The sequence below is a fragment of the Zophobas morio genome, unplaced genomic scaffold (assembly GCF_036711695.1).
Source record: "Zophobas morio isolate AGI-343-1 ecotype UQ-CSIRO unplaced genomic scaffold, CSIRO_AGI_Zmor_V1 ptg000024l, whole genome shotgun sequence".
Lineage (NCBI taxonomy): Eukaryota > Metazoa > Arthropoda > Insecta > Coleoptera > Tenebrionidae > Zophobas > Zophobas morio.
In genome coordinates, this window is record NW_026972129.1 from 3,578,730 (window position 1) to 3,600,803 (window position 22,074).

General features: G+C 33.4%; 1 protein-coding gene across 6 annotated transcripts in view; it reads right to left on the minus strand.

Moving 5' to 3' along the window:
* The window catches only part of Nmdar2 (NMDA receptor 2), a 263,323-nt gene that overhangs the window by 110,919 nt on the left and 130,330 nt on the right, over positions 1 to 22,074 (minus strand). For all 6 annotated transcript variants that reach the window (XM_064063836.1, XM_064063835.1, XM_064063837.1 and 3 more), the window contains exons 4-5: positions 9,967 to 10,289; positions 190 to 419 (exon numbers count right to left, since the gene is read on the minus strand). In XM_064063836.1, coding sequence (XP_063919906.1) covers positions 190 to 419; positions 9,967 to 10,289 — 553 coding nt within the window. The remainder of the gene's footprint in view (positions 1 to 189; positions 420 to 9,966; positions 10,290 to 22,074) is intronic.

The following is a 22,074-nucleotide window of genomic DNA, read 5'->3' on the forward strand; positions in this document are numbered from 1 at the left end:
AAAATTTAGCAACAAAAAACTGACTCGTTAAATATTAACAAAATTTTTTTTTTACAAGAAATTTTATTGGACCGCATTACGACTTTAAGTTGTCTACTTAAATAAGTTATCTCAGAATGTATAAAAACATCGATGAGTAATTATGGGACACAGTGTACAACAAAACAGTCAAAATGTGCAGATTCTTACTCGGTGATATCGGCATCACTAGCAATTCTACATAAAACTCCCCTCTCCATTGTACATTTTCCGGTCACGGGATCAGGAGGAGCTAGACTAATATATGGTGGTTCTTCTAAAAAAGTTATCTTTAAATGAAACTTTTCCGGTACTCCTTGTGGTGGGGTGTGACTGTTTCCTGGCCATACGATATCTTTAATATCCAAGCCTTCTTTCTGCCAAGACTTCCATACTCCAATCTGCAAATGAGTTATTAACAATCAGTAAAGTAATTAGAGCTTCATAATCAAAAAAGTTACTTTAGAGTATATAAAATATGATTCATAACGATTTTTGTAGTAAGTAAAGAAAGTCAGAACTAAAATATTGTGGCAGTAAGGTTAGCTTTGCGACAATGATTATTATTATTCTTATTTGATCATAATTAAATAAAGACGGGAGTATTCTCATATTTTCTAGAAAATGAGGCCCTTATTGATCAATAAAAAATTAGGAGTATTAAATTTAATGTTATGATTTTCGTTTTGAGATAGCCGCTGTAAAGTAAAAACCAGCGGCATAAATAATAACACTCTCGCAGCCCCTGCACCATACGGAAAATGTAAAGTATATTTAAAGCACATAACTAACGGGATAATAGTCCTGTAAACAGAAGACTAAAATTATATATTAATTAAACCACAATAGAAAAATGTTCTGAATATTATATTTTATCATTATTATATTGAGACGGGCGTATTCTTCACATTTTCGAGAAAATGGGGTGACTCGTTCTTATTTGAAAAATCAAAAATTTGTGATGACGTCATCAATATGGATAACACTAGTCACAGCGTATTAAGTACCAATGCAAGAAAAAAAGAGTAAAGAGCCAAGTTCAGCGTTAAACCCACAACCCCAGGTCGCCGTTCTCCTCGATAAAGCCACTGCGCCACGGAGACTTACATCCCGTGTTGGTAACATAACGTCATTATACTTTGTAAATGTTTTCGCAAAAATTTTAACGTTTACCGAAAAATTTGAAAGCGGATTCGTACACTACAAGTATAGGTGTATATTTTTGTGTAAGATTCAAATCATTTTAAAATAGAATTCATTGAAATGACGTCATCAAATTGTTGGTGGGGATAATTTGCCAAATTATAGTTAGCAGTTAAACATCTACATGACATTTCTTATACATCCAAATTTGACAACAATGGGTCCAGCAGTTTTGGAGATTACGTGTCTAATAAAAATGGATACAGACACCAGACAGACAGACAAACAGAAGACAGACAGATGGAAACGGAAGACTATTTTTTTCGTACTGTAAGGGTCATGAAACATCTATAAAAATAAAAGTGGACATTCATCCGATGGACTCGATTACCATACTTCCTTACATTACACTCGGGAAGTAAAAATATAACATAAGAACAAAAAGAATAAATATTGTTACGCTTTTCGAGTATTTAAAATCGGTGTGGGGAAAACTCAACAACTTGTTTCTCGGTAGTACAAATTTATAAGACTAACTACACAGCGAAAATATAACACAGAATAATTCTGACGTAACGGGTACTTATTAGTCATTATTAATCGCCTCGGCTGGATTAAACTAGACTAGACTCTTCCCGACAGTATTTAAACAGCCATACGCTCGTTCTGGAAATATCGCGAACGTCGCTTTCGAGGTTGTTCTGGAGTCTACTATCGAAATAATTCCCGCGACTTCCGGCGAGCCGCTTTCAGGCTTTTCTTTATTTGAGCGCTGCCACCACCGATGATGAGTTACGACGCCGTACATTCTAGAAAACCCATAGGCGTCGTACCAGGGCGGCGTATGGGTTACTTCGTGACACTGTCCCTCTTTAATTCTAATCGTGCCGATCAGATATCAAATGCCCTGCTTGGAATCCTGCTAAGTTACCCTTAAGGTAGTAGAGTGTTTTCATTCTGTCGCTTCCCACCCAGATCTCAGCATTTTCTCCTTCAAGTCATAGACGTAATCTATGACCTCCTTTGGTTTTTCACTCGAAGAGCCGAATAGGATGTCATAAGGTACGTGGACGAAGTTCTTTTCCGAAAACTACACGTAACTGTAGTCTGACCCGTCGTGTCATGGGTAACTGATTGTGAAGCCAGTAGGAACAGTGGAAGGTGTACATCCCAGTCTTTCTGAGCTTCAGCCACCACGTTCGAAAGATGTTCTTTCATGGTACGATTGAATCGTTCTACCATTCCACCTGACTGTGGGTGCAACGACGTCTAGTACTTCAGTAACCTTTTGGAATAGGTTTGACTCGAAGTTTCTATCTTGATTCGAATGCATTTTCATTGGGACTCCAAACCTGCTGATCAGCATTTTTGCAACCGTCGTGGCTTCTTGGTTCGATAACTTCGATATGGCATACGCTTCGGGCCATTCGTTGAAGTAATCGCTGACACAATTACGTACTAATTCCCATCCTCGGTTACCGAGAAAGGACCTCCTACGTCCACTGCAATTCTTTCGAAAGGCGAACCCACGTTGTATTTTGGCATCGGCCCTCTCGCTCTAGTCCTTGATCGCCGCACAGGTCGTACATTTCTTGCACCAGCTCTTGACGTCTTCTCGACAACGAACCCAGTAAAATCTCTCCCTAACTTTAGCAAGCGTCTTGTTGATTCCTAAATGAGCACCAGAACCCCCGTGTATCTCTCGAAGCACTTCCTTGATTCTGATGGCCGGAACCATCAACTATATGGTGGTACGTTTCCGATCCGAGCCCATAACGCCTTGACAGAGGGGGACTCGTCTGATATTTTCGACCAGCCCGGCCGTTCTACCCCCTCTTCTTTCCAGTTGAGCAACGGCCCGATATCCACGTCCTGCTCATGGTTTTTCTAAGCTGGACTGTAGTCCATTCTTCATCCCCTGCAACTGCTGTTATTAGCGTCTGTGTCTAAGATGAACATTCCCGATGATTGAGGATAGGACAGAATAGGGCTCGATCATAGTGCATTCTTCAATCTTTTGAAGACTGCCTCAGATTCAGCAGGCCAATTAAACTGGGATCCGTTAGCCTGTGCAGAAGACCAGCAATATCAGCAAATCCGTTGACAAACCTTCTGTAATATGTGCATAATCGCTAGAAACTTGGAAATTAGTATTTATCTCTTGGTCTTGGCTAATCGTGAATCGCATTGATATTTGTGCCTGTAGTCTGTTTTGGGGCATTAATCCCATTTCCCAAAACAGTATTAATGCCCCAGGAATTCTACTTCTTTTTTGAAGAGGAGGCATTTGTTTGGATTCAACTTCAAGTTTGCTTCCTTCATTCGGCTGAATACTTCTTCTAGGTTGGTCAAGTGCTCCTCAAATGTCTGTCTTCTCCATTACCATGATATCATCTAAATAAACCAAACATGTTTTCCATGTTAACTCTCGTAATAGCATCACCATTAGCCTCTGAAAAGTAGTATTACACAGTCTAAAAGGCGGTAAATTGATACAAGTGGCTCCCCATAGAAAAATCGGTCTTTTCCGTATCTTCTGGATGAATACCAAGTTGCCAGTTGCCGCTTTAATATTTTATCTCATTAAATAAATATGTATGTCTCCTTGTTATTATAAAGAAAAGTGTTGCTATGAAGAAATAGTATATTATGTAACCGCGGAATGTAAGTGTTATCTTTGTGGTCGATAAATGAAATTTGGGAAATCGAGGGCCGCAGGGCCTGAGATTTTCTAAACATTTCAAGACCACAAAAGACATTAACATTCCACTGTGCATACGGTATTTTTGGCCATACCTAAAGCAGCTAATTAAAAAAAAATATTTGACAAATTCTTCAAGAATAATTGCGCGAATCGATCGTCGAGTAATGAAAGTTTTTTTTTGTTACTATGGACACTTAAAACATTGAATATTAAAATCAACAGAAATTTGAAAATTTCTAAACTCATATTGTGTGCCGTACTTTTTGAAGTACCATCGTCGGCAATGAATGTGGAAGTAGCCGCGAATCTTGCTTGTGCTTCGGTTATTCCGGAGAAATCAAACAAAAGGTATGAAACAGCTTACAGACATTCAAGGAATTGTGTAATTCGAATGAATTAAGATTTAACAAAGAAATTCAATCAAAATGGAAAATGTGTAAACCAACTTGTTGGTAGGAACATTTTTGCAAGAATTCCTTCGGGGATAGCAAAATTTTTTAAAATGGAAAATGCAGATAAATGTACAAGACACTCATTTCGTAGAACCTCAGCTACTCTTCTGGCTAAGACTGGAGTGAACGTTCTTGAGTTAAAAAGACACAGAGGGTGGCAGTCCTCATCAACTGCCGAATCATATATGTATAGCAGAATCCTTGGCGAATAAGATGGACACAGCCAATGAAATTTTATACCACAAAACTCAAGACATCAGTTTAGTTCATACAGCAGAAAATTTTCCCAACGACGTCGTGGAAAAAGAAGCACTAGAATTGGAAATAACAGGCATCAAAGATCTGAATGATAAAAACCTTTCTTCGGTTTTAAATGTTAATAACATGTCGAATTGTACGTTTCATATTTCCATAAATAAAATGCTGTAAAATTTTAAAATTTTAATTTTTAGGTCTTCATACCTTATTCACTTACAGTCCATTACTTACAAGCTTGTGGGCATATCAGTAGTATTACAGCTCTAATGTAACCATAGAAACGGCACATTATTTATAACCCAACTTAAGGGCCAATTCTGAATTAAACATGTTAAAATTTAAAGGTTGTTAAAAATAAACAGCCAATTAGATTTACGAATTTTATTCGTTACCATGGAAATTTGGAATTTAACACCCTTTAAATTTAACAGGTTTGATTCAGAATTGCCCCCTTACTGCTTTTAAATTTCGTTTTAAAAAGGCAACTTACACGACAGGTATAGCGAAAAATTGATTTCTTTATAATTTGCCGTAAATAATTTTAGCCCATTTCCAGTAAATATCCGAAAAAATATTTATTTGAAGATCGGAAAAGTATTTGAGATACATTGAAAGAATTTTAATAAATCGGGAATTACTTGTGGTAGATGGTGTAGAAGTTGTAAAATATGGGAAATAGATTTGATAGCTAGTGAAATACAATTGACAAACGATGAAAACCAAGAGACAAACACTGTAATAAAATTAATAATAATAATAATATTAACAAAAACATTAACAGTTATAAGTTATAATTAAAAGATCTTTTGATTGTAAAGGAGATTGTAAAGATCGTCTGTGAACAAGTTAGAAAACAAAACATAACTACTGTTTTATCGATTATAAAGAAGATTCAGTTTTGCATCTACAGTATACAAAATCGATACCAAACTCTGCTCTTTTCTCAAATGTTCAATGAAGTTTCGGACGACAAAAAATAATTTTAATGATCAAAAAATTAAATCAGATACGATAATCATCAGAAGACGCATCTTTCAACAAGATTTCCTCAGCGCACTATATTTAGTTTTGCTTGGCAATAAATTCATCGACGATGTTCGACATCCTCAATAGCTGCAACAATGTTTCAACAAAAGAATTACAACAAGCCAAAAAATAGACTAAGTCACTTGCTAGCTAGATATGATAAAAATTAGTCGGAAGTTATTTCGACAGAATTTCTCTCGCCCTTGAAGTATAGTTGGACAAATCCCGCTTCTTTAAAAAATAAAAAAAATTGATTTTGCGATTTTCGTTTTGTGATAAGCTCGATAAAGTAAAAACTAGTGGAGTAAATAACACCCCCTCTGTACCTGTGCCGCGGGGGCGCAAATTCCAATGGGGCGCGGTTCCCACAAGTGTGGACAATAGGAAATATATTTAAAGCAGATAACCAACGAGAAAGAATGTAGGTATTCTTAGTTTCTCAGTACATGCTTAACTTCGACTGCTTATGTTTATACTTCGAAAGAATTCGACAATTCGACTGAGGTACCTGCTATACCAAATATGGGCACTGTACCCAATATGGATGGACACACAAGTTAAGAACCACGCTATATTATTTTCGTGTATTTTATTTTGTCTACAATTTCCTTTAGTTTTTTAGATTAGTTTAAAGCAGACGACTATAATCAAAATTTAAAGTTATTACAGCACACAGAATGTTGTTCTAAAATAAAAGATTGACGCTTGTTTCTTAACAAATTTGACATTATTAATGTTGTAATATAGATGAAACTATTGCTACTTGATTCTTGCATTTTTGATACATATATTATACATACATACAGGGTGATTCAGCTTAAATGAGTCACTTACCTCTTTCTTATAGGCACCTCAATATACATTATTCGCTTATTTCTTCATTTAAAATTTAATTTTCAAAATGCCAAGAATCCAAATTTATTTTCTTTTTTGAAACGTCAGTCACTGTCACATAAACACAAGAATTTTTAAATCAAGGTACTTAAATCAATGGTTATTATTTTTCAGTTAAACACAAGATGTTCTGGACAACATTACTAATGTGACAACCCTCTCTCTGATCACAAGCTTCAATTCTGTTCATAAAAAAACATCTCACGCGTTCTAACATTTCACGCCCAATGGAGTAACATACTTGTCCAATTCGTTCTTGGGTGAGGTTGAGGATACACGTAAAAACATTTACGTATGCCCATAGAAAATGTTCCAGTTTTGCTAGATCGGGTCTACGCAGTTTGTATACTTCTACGTTTACTTACGGACCAATTTGCTCTCAGACACCTTTGAAGTCGTTTAAAAATTTTGTGAATATGATGTCTTCTATTCCTGGATACTGCTGTGCTTATAAGTTTGCCGCTAATCTACCGTTTTTACCAAACACTTCGTAGGTTTATAAAGGATGAATACCTCAGCATTTTTTAAAACTCGAAAAAAATGCTGCTAATTAAACTGACAGTGATACCACATTACATACTTAGATCAATGCTATTATTGAACCGAGCAGTAAGCGTATGATGTACTTATGTTGAGTTGCCTAGGTATTAGAAAAAGACAAGTGAGTCATTTAAGCTGAATAAGCTTGTATATGTTTTCTTAATGGTCTTTTTAAGAGAATGAAGTTACTGAATAATAACAAAAAAAAACTTTATCTTGAGTCAAGGTCTGAAAAAAGTGTTGTTGTGGAGTGTCATTTAGCCAGAACTTGAGCACTAATTTCCTTAAGTGTTTTTTCGCAGTAGAAGACATTAGAACATTGTAAACGAAATTTTGCAATAAATCTTTTCACACACCTACCGGTCTATCCCTACAAGAAGAAGAATAACTGGTACATCTTTTTTAAGCAGCTCAGAAAAATCTAATTTTGTTATTAAGTTTTTAAAAAAATTTTGGACAAAGCTGTTGTAATAATTTTTTTTTTTTAGACGACTGTTTACGAAACAGACACTTTCAACACTACAATTTATGTATGAAAGTTCCGAATATCATGTTGTAAGCATATCGCTTGCCCAGCGTTTTTACTTGGTTTCTCGGAGTTTGTGAGCGACTCTCACAATACGAACGCCTTTCGTAGTGCGACAATGATCTCCGATAAGTCTGTTTTACGTATCTTTTTTTGGTAATAACTCAATTAATTGCAATAATAAACCTCTGAAATTTGAAATGACAACTTAAAGACCAAAGATGGTATAAAATCAAAACCAGAACTCTCGTGAGAGTTGCTCTCCAGTGGACACGTACCCTAAAGATGAATCTTCTAGGAAATATTTCAAACAATTTTCAGGAGAAGACAGATGTATAATGGTAATAGTCATCGTTTTTTGTTATTTCGAGTAATGGAAAACTTATGTTTTGTAGCGCTTAAGATTAGAATGATTTTGAAATTTCAAATTTCGCGCGGATGATACACTTTTCTTCGCGTAGATTTAGTGACTTTTCTGTCACTCAATCTCTCACCGTCCGTAATATAGTTACTTTTTATCATGTTAGTTATTTTTTATCGTATTAGTAACTTTTTATCGTCTTAGATACGCCTTAGCAACGCCTGTGCTTGCACGTTTATTTCAAAAAATTAAGTAACTAGCCAGACAAATTTAACATTTCTTTGAGAGTTTTTTATGCCACAATGCAAATGAGTGATAGTGACGAAGAAATCCCTTGTACGCCGCCTGCAGTATTGGAGGCGGCAAAAGAAGCTACCTTTTTGTTTTGAAGGTTGCAGAGGTGCGATTTTGTTTCTCGACCGAAAAAAACCCGTCAGCGATAAAATCTCGTTTGCTGATTGGTTGAGATGCTACATTTCTGTCACATTTCTCGATTCTGTCACAAAATCAAGTCTTCGTGCAGCGATCTTTTATCGATAGCTCTGAGTAAAGTGATAAATTTTGGAGACATAACCTCGAAATTTATGTCAAAATAGAAGTTCAAAATCGTAATTCTGAGTTATAAGTTCTTAAAATTAAGGTAATTGTAAACTTTTGAGCATTTAATAAGCTTATATGCAAAGAATAAATGCAAACTTTTGCATTTAAAACCTACGTAATGACATTTATTTTATCGCTTCGGTCGAGAAACAAAATCGCACCCCAGATACGGTAATTTGAATTTGTTAATAATTTCAATTTTCATTCTTTCGTTTAAATTTTTTACTGTGCTGCAGTCGTCTAAAAAATAGAATTCGTAACGCGTTCGAAATTAACAAATATGTGCGCTCGTGTTTAATAGATCTATTCGTGCTCCGCTCTGCTCCGCACTCGTAGGTATATCTATTATAAACACTCGCTTGATATTTGTCACTTTCGACACTTGTTACGAAATATACTATTTTCGGATACTGTTACTTTTTCTCACTTTTTACCATTGCGAATTTGGTTTTTCTGTCGTAGGAGCTATAAATCTATGTCCTAGAAATGTTTTATTTTAATGATTTTGTTTTGATCATATTTTAAATTAGTAAAAAATGTATCCGATACCTCACGATCGGATTTACTGAAAATAGTACAGTAAAACTCTGTACATTTTACTAACAAACAAAACATAATAATTATTAAATTGTAACACATTCATTTTCTGAATTTTCAAATCAGAAAATTAGTGGTCGAAATTACTTTTTTTAGGATGCCTATATAAGTACATGTACGAAATGTAAATGGCTTATTAAAATATGTGTTGCATATTTTGAGACGCATTTAAAAACATTTGGACTTTGGAGATAAGATAAATTTTTGAAGAGGCTGACCAGTTAAATTTTCCTTGGTGTTTTCCATCTTCATTCAAAATTAAAGTGCACCTCAAATTTCAAAAAAATCATTAATCTTCAGTTGGGTAGTTTTGGAATTATTTGTATATAAATTTTCTACAGGATAACAGAACGAGATGACAGTAAAACCGTTGACCAACGTAAAGAAAAAATCGGCATTTTTACTTTTCAAGTACAAACTAGAGGATATTTCAATGGTGTTAGCTCTAGGTTGTGGAGTTAGTTATTAAAATATTAGTTAGACGTTTATTTTAACTACAAATCAAAGCTTATTTTTTCGAATTTTGTTTCACATTTACATATCGTGTTTTAAAAATATTTAAATCATTTTCGTGACGCGTTTTTTCTAAAGATCCTTCTTAGTATCCTAAAAAATAATATTAAAATAAACTTTTATAAAACTGGTAACGAAATCTTAAAATTCTAGAATAAAATATGCTGTAGTTGGACATATGCTGTTAATATAATCATCGCCGTTTTAAATTAGAAAATATGACAACAGTAAAAAACTATTCCAAATAACCGAATTAGTTGCATTTGCGGTAAGACATATAAAATTCAGGAACAGGAAGAGGAAACACTTGCGCAAATGTAGATTAATATCTTACCTCCTCCCACACCAGTTGCTTACTAACTCCTGGTCTCAGATTCATTATTTTCAGTTCAGCGGCACGAAGAACTCCGTCCTGTGTAAACTCCAAATTAGGTTTACCCGCATCACCTTCAACACTAACATTACGCAACACTCGAAAAAACCGATCTCCAGTGTTCCATCGAGCAGCACCGACACCTTCGCAGGAGAGTTGTGTATTTAGGGAACGTCCCGCATTCGCAGGATCATTCGTAAAATCTTCTACACCATAAGCATACACTTTGATTGCGGTTGTTATCTCGTTTACCAGACTGGAACTTGATGTATCGAAGTGCACTCCTAAAATGAATAAAAATTCAATTTTATTTTCAAGAAGTATATATTTTGCAATGATGGAACAACGTTTTTCCATTTATGAAAAGTAGAAGTTGTTTTTATAATTCTCTTGGGAAGATTAAGGTATGCAGAATATTTTATTCACAAAATAAACACATATGGCACACAATAAAGTAAAACAAAACATTGAAGCTCCATGCACAAAACTCGCAAAACTATAGTGTGACATTGGCACATTGGGTAGTATTAATAAAGTTAAGTAAATGCTTATACTGACAATTTTATAAGTAAATACTTACATCTGTATTAATAAAGTTTCAGTAAGAGCTGATGCTACAAAGTGGAATACTTATTTGCGACAAGCATGTGCTGATATTTATTATCAAAATAAGTAAATACTTACTTAAAATTAATTATATAAATAAAACCGAGCTAAAAATTCTTAATAGAATTCAGTATCTACTTATAAAGTTACAATTATGCCTTTTGATGTGCTTCTGACAAAAACAATAAAAAAAAGCATTGAAAAATATTTAATTGTGAAGTGCGTGCTCGAACTGCATTGTTTTGTAAGTGAGAAATGTGGAGTGAATGGCAAAACATTTTTTTGCAGTCAGTAAAGAAACAAAAGGTGGCAGTCTGGACTAATTTATGAACATGGGTATTTTTTTTGCGGCATGCTGCCCATTCAGTTTTTCAAAGTGAAGTCGCTGACATGATTTTTGGTATGAATTTCATACCTAAGTATAAAGTTATCAAAATGAGAATTTATAAGTGTCAGCATCGTATTATTTTGATGCTTATAAGTAAGGCTCGGATAGTTTGCAAAATGCATATTTTTGCATATTCTGCATATTTAACTATTTTTTGCATTTATTGCATATTTTAATGTTAAGTGCAGTTTTTTGGCATATTTTAAAATTTTTGCTGCATTTTTCGTAGTAATTAGTGAAAATCTTAATTTTAATACAATTTTAATACAGTTGGCTATTTGCAGTATGCAGGTAAATAAGTACCGATCTTTTCTAGTAATGCGGACGCGTTTTTCCAAGATTTCATTTATTATTAGGAGTTGCAAGAGATGGAAAACCTAGAATGGATTTGTAAGTATTTCATTCTTAGATTTTCAAATTCATTAATTATTATTCGTCTACGGATTTGGCTACAGAACAGTGATATTACAAATAATTAAAAAAAAAGTCTGCCAAACTATTATCGTGGATTCGGCCATACTCAGAGTTGGTTTTAGATGGTGATAGTGTTTTTTGCAAACCTTGCGGCAAAGCACAAAAGAAACTGTGAAAAAAGAAACTCAACCAGTGTGCTCAAACATCAATACGAGAAACTATATCTGTTAATACAGCCAAAAATGAAGAGGAAACATTGAAGTTCGATTTATGCCAGGCCAGGCTTGCCTCGAATATTCCATTAAACAAGTTAAGTAATCCTACATTTAATTCATTTTTGGAAAAATACTGTGAAAGGACCATTCCAGACGAAAGCACTGTCAGGAAAACAACTGTAGAGACCTGTTATACCGAAACTGTAGCAAAATTAAGACACGTTTCCAAAATAACTTTATTTACTTTGTTGTTGAAGAAATAACAGATGTATGCGGCAGATACAGGGTTAGTCGCGAGAGAATTACTTCTGAAAATTATTTTTACGCAACCCAAAATACTAATACCCTGTACCACTTGATATTATCTAAATTTAAAATGAAATGCCTAATCCATGATTGCTTTGACTTTAGCAGTGTCACTTTGACGTTAATTAATTTTTAACATTTTTTTTTCATCGTTGACTCGTCTCTAGAGCCCCATTGGATCGACGACATACAGTCAGATCAATCTGGGCTATACTGAAGCCGTAAGTGCTCTACCAATGTTGTTCGCCGCTAATGTGCATGTGTTAATTCGCCATCTCTGCGTCACCTAGAGCCTCTTCGAAGTGCAAATCTGCAACCTCTGGACTTCTTCGGCCATCCATTTACAAAAAAGGCGTAGCATTCCCCCAAAATGCCCAACATTTTCAACAGTTTAGTAGTTAAATTATTTACTTACTTGTTTGAGTTTGTGTTGTAACCTTTGAATAAAATGCCGTAAAAGGAATTTTTAGAAATAATTTTCTCGTGATTAATCGGTTGCAAAAGATCAAGAGGCACACTGACAAATGTATTAGCGGCCCCGGAGGAGATTTCCGACTGGCGCGGTACCATCATGGACACTCGCATAACCTCCTTTTCCACAATTGTCAAAATGAGATTGCCAAACTCAAAGCAATCATGGATTAAGCATTTCATTTGAAATTCAGTTAGTATCAAGTGGTACACGGTATTCGTATTTTGGGTTGCGTAAAAATAATTTTCAGAAGTAATTCTCTCGTGACTAACCCTGTATAGCAAATTGTATTAGTTGGTACTTTTCTGCAAACTTTGCGTCAGATTCTTATTTAATTGCTGTTAAAGAGTTAGAAAAGACGAATCCTCTAACTAGTTACAAGTAGATTTGTCCAAGAAAGTTTAACCAACACATTTTTACGCAGTGCCTATACCTTTTAATAAAATCGTATTAATGCTGCGTCATAATATGGTCAAAGCTGGAACCTCCTTAATAGTTATTTATGTACCAAGGGCACAAAGAAGATGTTTATATTCGAGGGCAACGTTTACAAAATCGAGGGCCTCTGGCCCGAGATTTTGTAAGTTGCCCGAGATTTATAAACATCAAGTTGTGCCCGTGGTGCATACAAACTTTTATTTTTCACGAGAAAATCTAAAAAAAACACCAAATTATATAATTAATTCGTAAAAAAAAAATTTACGTGGCGTTGATTTTGTTGTCAAGGAGATTCTATGTTTATTGCAAACACGGCGTCTATTCACGGTGTCAACACGTATATTTTCGACCGCGGAAATGAATGAGGAAAATTGTGAAATTCCAGAAAACATTGTGAAGAAAGCGCAAAAAGCCAATGAAAATGTGTTACCTGGAACATCAGGATCCATATATGATAAAGAATACAAAATTTTCCTTAATTGGAAGATTAAGAAGTGGCTTACTTCCAAGAATTGGTGAGTTATTCTGTTTATAAAATAATTATTTAACTGTGTTCTTCATTTTTAGTCAGAAAAATATTCACCCAGTTCCTTATGGTGAAAATACTCGATGGTCAAGACAACTTTAAGAGTGAACGACAACATAGACATTTCTAATTATCATCGTTTGACATATTTCTATAAAAAACCCAAAAGGTTATGTGGCAAAAAAATCCCGAGTTTTGAATGGCGAACAAGTCATGCAAGATGCTTCCGACAACAGATATTTACTTCAGAAGGTAAACTAAGTTATTTTTTGATGATTGTAATTAATTTAAATACGAATGTTTTATGCAGTAAAGGTAGTTGGAGGATGAGTGAACACAATTCTAGATTTTTATATAATACGTTATTCGGTGCTAGCAGAATGGAAGCAGAGGCAGAAATAATTCCAATAGAGGCACCTCCGAAAAGTTTAAGTTTACCTAAATAGTTTGGTATGAATAGCAAGTTTGTAAATTGTAATTTGTATCTTCGTTATTAAATAAATTGTTAAAAAATAAATAAGTAGTTAAAAATAAACAATAATTTTTTTAAATTTTTGTTTAATTAGGTTTAGCAAAATAGGGCATAATGAGAGGGCATAATAACTCTTTTTCTACTCCCACATAGTAATCCATGAATTACGAACTGTCTAGCCTCATAGTAAATCCATAGTTACACCAACTGGCATGTAATGAATGAACAGGCACGTAATATATATATATTACGTGCCTGTTTGGGTAGTTTCCATAGCAACTATAAATATTTGCTTTCCCAAAAAAAATTCTTCTGAAAGTGATTCTTCATTATAGATCGTAGAAAAAGTATATGACACAACTCTGGTGGTAAGCTAATTACGAACTCATATTACACCACTCGCTCGCTACGCTCGCTCGTGTGTAAACTTCGTTCGTAATTAGCTTCTTACCACCCTCGATATGTAATATACTATTATGCCCGCTCATTGTGCCCCGGATATAGGATGCCGCTTTACGTTTATCAAAGCATGGATATAAAACAAACATTATATACGAGTGAAAAATAAAATATTTTATCCAAATTTGGTTCGCTGCACTTCTCTCGCTCACATAAACAGAATAGCGGAAGAAGTACAAAATCAATTCCCATTGGTAAATGAATTAATTAATAATATGAAAAAAGTTTTTGTTATGGTTTTTTAAGAGTACAAGTATATAAAGATACGCTACCAGATGTACCATTGTCGTTTCAAAACCTGTCATTACACGATGGGGTGCATGGCTTGACGCAGGTTTATTTTATTTCAAATATTCCTGTGAAATGAAAGAAATCATGTTAAAATTTGATGATAGTTCATCTGCAGCAAAAGTTTTTAAATAGTCCTAAATTAAATCAGAACTTAACTCTCATAAATAACAACTACAAATTAATTGGTGTGACATTAACAAAATTAGAAAAACAAAAAGCACCTCTAAGTGAATCCGTACAGCTAATAGAAAATAAAAAAATATATATATCAATACAGCACAAGGTCCTATTGCTCAAACAGTCTTAAAAAAACTAGAGGAAGTCTTTAGTAAAAATGGGGTCTTACTAGACTAACTAATCTGGCAAAAATTTTAGATGGACAGTTTTCAGATGAAGTAAATATAGACCCTCAAATTGTGTTGTCCCTTAAATATGCCCCAATAACATCTGTCGATGTAGAGCGTACCTAGTTTTTCAGTGTATAAATATATTTTAAGTGAACGAAGACATTCGTAAATACACAAACCTCATTTGACATACACCTGTTAAAACTTTTATGACTTAAGCGGCTTAAGCCAAAGCACCCCTATAAGTCAAATTGGCTATTGTAAGCTTTGTGGATCCGAACCGCAAGATTATTACTGTGCATTGTTGGCATGATGTAGCTGTGAACTGAGTTAAGTAATACAATAGCCAGTTTGACTTATAAAAGTTTTAACAGGTGTATGTCAAATGAGGTTACTTTACTTAGAACCATCTTTGTGTCATCAAATTTTTGTAGATCTGCGACCTGTTAAATCCTTTATTTTTTAAAACTAAATATCACTCTGGACGAGTTGGCATTAAAAAAACAAATTGCATGACGTCATCTCTATTTGATGTTTTTTTTTATTTATGAAAATGTGATTTGACTGATCCAAAAACACACTACATATTATAAACTCTATGTAATAAAATGAAATAATACTGACACACAAACATAATAATTTACGTAGAGATAAGGAATTGGTCTAATGCTAGCTTATTGCTAACATAAGATAGTTGTACACAAGATGATAAAGTTGTAAGTGTCATTTTATCTTTTCGTTACAGAGATTACTTTGTTAAGTGCCCAATGTAATTTTCAAATGGATTTGCCATAACTCGGTTCGTTCTTCAATACTTTATCCGAGCATTTTATTGATGAACAAGATCCTCGACAATGTTGGCACTTTTCTCAGGTTTTCATGCAATAAGTTTATTCAATAGTAATAGAAGGAAAATTCTGGTTATTGCAGCTACCTGAAGGTAAATTAGTATGTTTACATACACATGGTTCTGAGAAAAGCATTATAAGGAATGCATAATAAAAAAACAGATTCACTTCAGTTAATCTGACATCTAGGATTTGTAATAATGTATTGTCACATAGTTATATGTTAAGACAGCCTTGGTTTTTTTGATGCTTCTGTAAATACCAAGTTCCGTTGACATTTTTACTGTCAAATAAAAACCAATATTAACAAGACTAATTTTTTTTATTCAATAAACTTATCAATTATTGTCACAGTCGGATGGGGGAGATATGTATCCCGACACGGAGTCGCAAGAATAAGAAAAAACATGTCCGGAATATTATCACGTATCTTTTCCTCTTTATTTTTCGTCACTTTTTGTGCTCCAAATAAATCAATCTTTTTTCTGAAGTTAGAAGTTCCTTGACATAATGCAATTAACAGAATTAAAACGTACAACGCACTTGTTTTTTCATTACAGTGTGTATTTACCCATAGAAAAAAAAAAACAACTTGTCTTGCCTGATTTCCCAGAAGACGCCACAGTATAATGTATCAACAAAAAGTGTTCAACTTTTGCACATACTTTAAAGAAAGTTAGTAGTGTGTTCCTTCGCAAACGTTTTTAAAAATAATTGTTAAATTAATGAAAAAAGAGACCGGTTTGTTTATTTATATTTCTAACTAACAATCCAGCATCCCTTTTAACATAAAAATTAATGCAAATTGCACTCGAAAGGAATTATAAACAAATCCATGATATCTGTTGCGCTCGGCGCAACGAATAATAAAAATGTTGCCGGTTTGGTCACACTACGCTTATGGTGAGCAGAAATGAGGCACTTGTAGTCGCTACGGCGTTTATTTTTGTTCTTACTTCTATGTACAATAATACCTAAAACTAACCCGGCATTCGGCCGTCCGAAGGTGGTGGGGTGCACATCCCCCACCCCCATCATCACTGTTGCGGAGACGCAACAATATCCATACAGCAAATCTTTTGCATGACAACAAAATTGCCCACACTGGTTTCTCATAACATGACAGGAAATATTTTAATAAGGTCATATTGACGAATAGTTAACTTTATGTTTCTCGACATTTCATTGTCTAGGAATACGAAAATGTTGCCTCCTGTCTACCAGTCATTGAAAATGTAATTCTACAAGTGTTCTCCCAAACTATGGAACTGATTACTAACATTTTGGCTGTAGGTAATTTAAAATTATAGTGTAGATGGTAAAACGCTACCCAAAATTTCTACAATTTTCTTAGAATCTACGTAACTAACACATTTTTATACACGCTAACAGAGGATGCTAAAATAAAAAATAATAAATGTATGGAACAAAAGTTTTCATGGAATGAGCCGTCCCTGCCTTAATCAATAAAATAAATTGATATTTCTCAAAAAAGTTTACCTATGCTTTTTGTATTGCTTCAAAAACGATCCATTTAATTTCCTTGAAATTCATTGAGCAGAGTAAAATTATAATAGCGTTACTGAACAAATATTAAAACATAATATTTGCTCTTATAGAAAAATATAAATAAATCTCTATTGAAGAATTCGATCTGACATGCATGCGTAAATTCATTGTTCTTTAGCGGAGAGTGCCTACCAATTTTTGTTTTTTCCCGTTTTTTCGTTTGGGGATCAAAATGTATATTTTTTATTTCATACGCTCTTTCTTGACCTCATTATATATTTAAAAATCATTATATCAGGGTAACACAAAAGTTTTTGAACATAGACAACATATTAACAAAATCAGATTAATGAATACTAATAAATATATAAATCAACTTGTGGTATTTCAAACAACAGTACCTTAGCTTTTACCGAAGTTCTAAAATGTTTACACAACGTGACTACAGTGGCAGGCAGTTCGTCCCAAATTTTTTTGAAGTGCAACTTTTAAACTAAGTAAATATCAATAATACTGATATATGACTAGCACAATGTTTGTCTTTAGCACCGATCATACCGAAAATTCTAATCTTCTTGGGAAATGGGAAAACATTCGAGAATTTTCCGATATTTTTCGAGACATCTAGCTGTATATACCCTTTGAATAGTTTCTAGAAAACCATTTTTTATACTACCGACATACATCACTGATTTTCAATACGTCTCTAACGGCCAGAAACCAAACAATTGTCAATCTAGGCCAGCAAAAACATAGAGATTGTTGATGTTCCTGTAGTTAGTAGTTCTTTCCACGAAATTGGATGTTACTATATAATTCCATGGGTCTTCAGAAAGATTTAAGTACCCTATAAAATCGTGTATTTTACTTTTAGAAAAAAATCTGTAATTGCTGGGGTAAGTTTTCGTCTTACATTCATACATAAAAAGAATATTTATAGTTAATAACAGATGAACAATGATAAATAGTTCACTATTAGAAATTTTAAAACATGTATACTATACATCCACTTTAACTTTATAAGTAGTAACAGTAAGTGATGATTTTAAACGGTCGATGATTATAAATGTTAAAACATAATTTATTTTTTCTCTAATGTATACATACTATAATAACTCCTCTCTATTTTCTAATTTTACTTTTCTGACACATTAGGCTTTAAATTCCCGAAATAGTCTGTATGTTTTTGTTGCCACTGACAAAATAGACTACATGCCATGTGTTCTTAAGGCAACTTTTTTTTTCCAATGGGAGTTTAATTTAGTTTTACGTAAAATTCAGTTGTGTTGTTTGGTGCCTTTTTGCTTAACCTGCTCCAACTAATTTTCTTAAAATATTTTTATTCTTGAGTTAGATTTCAATGAATTGAATTTGGAGTAGGCGGAAACATGATTTTAGGTACAAGTACAATTCGGTTGTATGGTGATATGTGATTGTAAGTAATTAACTCATATCATACAACTGCAAATAAAATGTTAACACATGAAAAACTTGAAATAAATCTGCCGCAGTTCAATTACTGCAAGAAGAATGTGCATTATTTTAGAATATGGTAGTAAATGAATTATTTAAAACTGTATTTACCAAAAATAATATGTATTATTACGTGGATGTTTAAAAAGTTTAACGTTTAGAAACAGATGTGAATCGCCGAGTTTATTTAATCAAATCAACTGGTGTTTTTTAGTACATTTGCCAATCAGTAATTTTGTAAATAAAATTTGAAGTCAAGTCCAATTACTCCATGAGAAAAATGAGTTTTTAATCATATTTCCAAGTGAGATATTAAAACAACGTATTAAACTTTCGTTTAGCACTGTTTAATTTATGAAAATAAATAGCACTTGCTGATTTACTCACATTCTAAGTTAAAAAATTCTGTTTCCTCTGTTTTAATAATTTATATCAATAACTTGTTTCAATTTAATAAAACTTTGTTATATCTAGAGAAAATTATGCCTTGCAAATTTTCCTTTATTCGCTTACCTAAAACGAAAGCTTACGAAAGTTAATTTTAAAACAGCATTAAAAGTTAAAAACGCAGCGTAATCGCTTAATTAAAAGAAAGTTTATCTAAGAGACAAAATATCAATACATATTTTATGAAGCTGCATAAATTAAAAAGCCACAAAAAGTATGAAATGCAATTAGACACTAAGTCCCTAGATTTATCATTACTGAAGGATACTTATCTTGGTCATGTTAGTAATAACACGTTTCGCAAACTTTGTTTATACATATTTCGGCTTAAGCTAAAACGACTTTCTGAATTCCCTCAAGAAGTGGTATCATTTGCACATAGGTAACGATGTTAGTAAGCAACTAACAAAAAAGACCAATAAAGGATTATGCAAAATATTGCGATTTTCTTTAGAGTTTATACTCAACGGGGATAAATTCAAAATTAAAAATCGGTTAAGATAAATTTTCAGCTAATCTAAATAAATTTTTATCTGAACGATTGTATGACATTTTACCAAAAATATTAAAACTATCTACATTATAAAATTATAAAACGAATAAGGCATTTTTCTATATATGTATATTTACAGGAAATACAGGTGTTATACCATCCGTGTCAAATAAGTGAGGTCTCTTTTTTGAATGATTAATAGAACAAATATTTCTGTGTACCGATTTTTGCAATCCCTAGTAGAATACGTTTTTAAATTATTAAATTAAGACAAACATTTCCGTGTACAATATATAGGGTGGTGATTTTAAAATAAAACATAAAGTTTATAAAATTTTATGCAGTATTTATACAAAAATTACTATGTTTGATGAGGTAGGTATACTTACAGGGCTTTCATAAATGATTCGTACATTCAAGTGGGCACTGATTTGTTTCGCCTCTTTCAAAGTATGTAACTATCACGGCAACGAAAGCTCAAATGTCATATTACAAGATATACTTCAAATATGAAAAATGGTCAGGTATACGAAACATCTATGACAGCCCTGTGTAACTGATATATTACTTTAAAAACATTTTGTTTGGTCGTTGACGCAGTCCTTTCTGTAAATAGAAAGTATCTACTAAAGGCATGATATGCCAACACTTTATGAGAATCCAGTACGGCGTTAAAAAAGGGGTAACCGTATCATATGGTAGTAGGTCGTGAGTGTAAAACTTTTTCCGGGATTGGGGCTGTTGTTATTCGGTCGCCATCTTGAAAAGAAGAAGAGTACAATTAGTTTTTACTTCCCGTTTCCGTCTGCCTGTCGTCTGTGCCGATTTTTATTAGACAGATAATCTCAGAATTACTAGACCAATTGTTGTCAAATTTTATATACATTTTAGGGGTAGATAGAAAAAGGTTAACCAAAATTTGTCTAATCATTCCAATCAACAATTTGATGACGTTCGCTCATTATTTTGACTAGTCAAGGTTATCTAAATGTTATGGAATAATATACTCATGCCTTTGTAGTTTACAAATCCGCCTTGGTTTGTTTTACAATTACTTTACTATTTCTTTTTGTAAAATATTTTCCACGTGGTTTATACAACCGATACCTCGCTTCCACATTAAACGCTCTGTGGGGTAGTTCGAATCCCATCGTTACCGAATGTTGTTTTTTCGACTATGACTTGTATTATCTATATTTTTTTACTCATAGGGCTTACCATAAAATAAATAAAATTTTGCAAAATGAAATTTCATCAACTTTCGAAAAAAAAAAAAATTTATTCGATTATATTTAAAGGACGAAGAAAGTTCTGTCTAAATAACCTTAGACCAATTTTTTTTATTTATCTCTGTAATAGTCAGCCTAAGAAAAACTTTACACAGAAAATGTTTGTAGAAAGCTAGAAAGTGAAATTATCTATAACTGTGGTTCATAACTTTTTAACGGAACATTAACATTCACCTACTTTTTCATATTTTTACACTCATGGCCAACCCCTCTACGAAACGTAGAAAAAATCGCTGTCCACCCAAAATACACGGTCTAATGCCGAACTGACTGTACTATTAATACAAAATTGTATTGTATAAAAAAAGTATTAATTAATTCAATAATTATTATTTGTAAAAGTGAAAAATGAGTAGCGATTCCGGTCAAGGCTACCTTCCTTATGGTCTGGGGAACATTTCTCTAAAAAGCGTCTTGTGGATATTGCAATGTGTGTGGTGGCACAATCTTGGTGGAAATAGCCATTTATTAGTACTATATTACCAACCAATTTATCATTAAAAAAATCGTCGGTATTTCTGGGCATTAACAGAAGAAAAACATCAACCCATAAAATTATCGTTGCGACATTACCACCTTAACAGGAACTTCAATGACGTTTGACAAGTTGTGTATGGACCAAGTTCTATAATTTCATGAATTGTTCTTACTCTTTAATGTCATTAAGTAGATTACTCTTGTACGACTAAAACACAGGATTCGTTGGAGAAAATCAGGAGGGTAAAGTTGTTGGCTCAGTGGAAATTTGTGCGGGCTTGAATGGAGACGTTTTTTTCTTAGTATCTCCCTAGAGGATTCACAGGAAAGTCGTAAAGTATAGGAAATTGAAATAGAAAAGGTTAGCACAATAGGTTAATTGTTAATTGGAACCTATTTGTTGCGATAAAGGGCTTACACAAACGTGAGAAATTTGTTGAACAATTTGGTCTACAAGTTGCACAATATCGGATCTCGCAAGACGGATTCGAATAGTTGCCTTTCCCTTTCTAAAATTACCGTACTAACAAAATTAACACACTTAATTTTGAAAAGTAGGCACTGTGAATATAAAATTTGAAACATGTATTGCCTGTGCT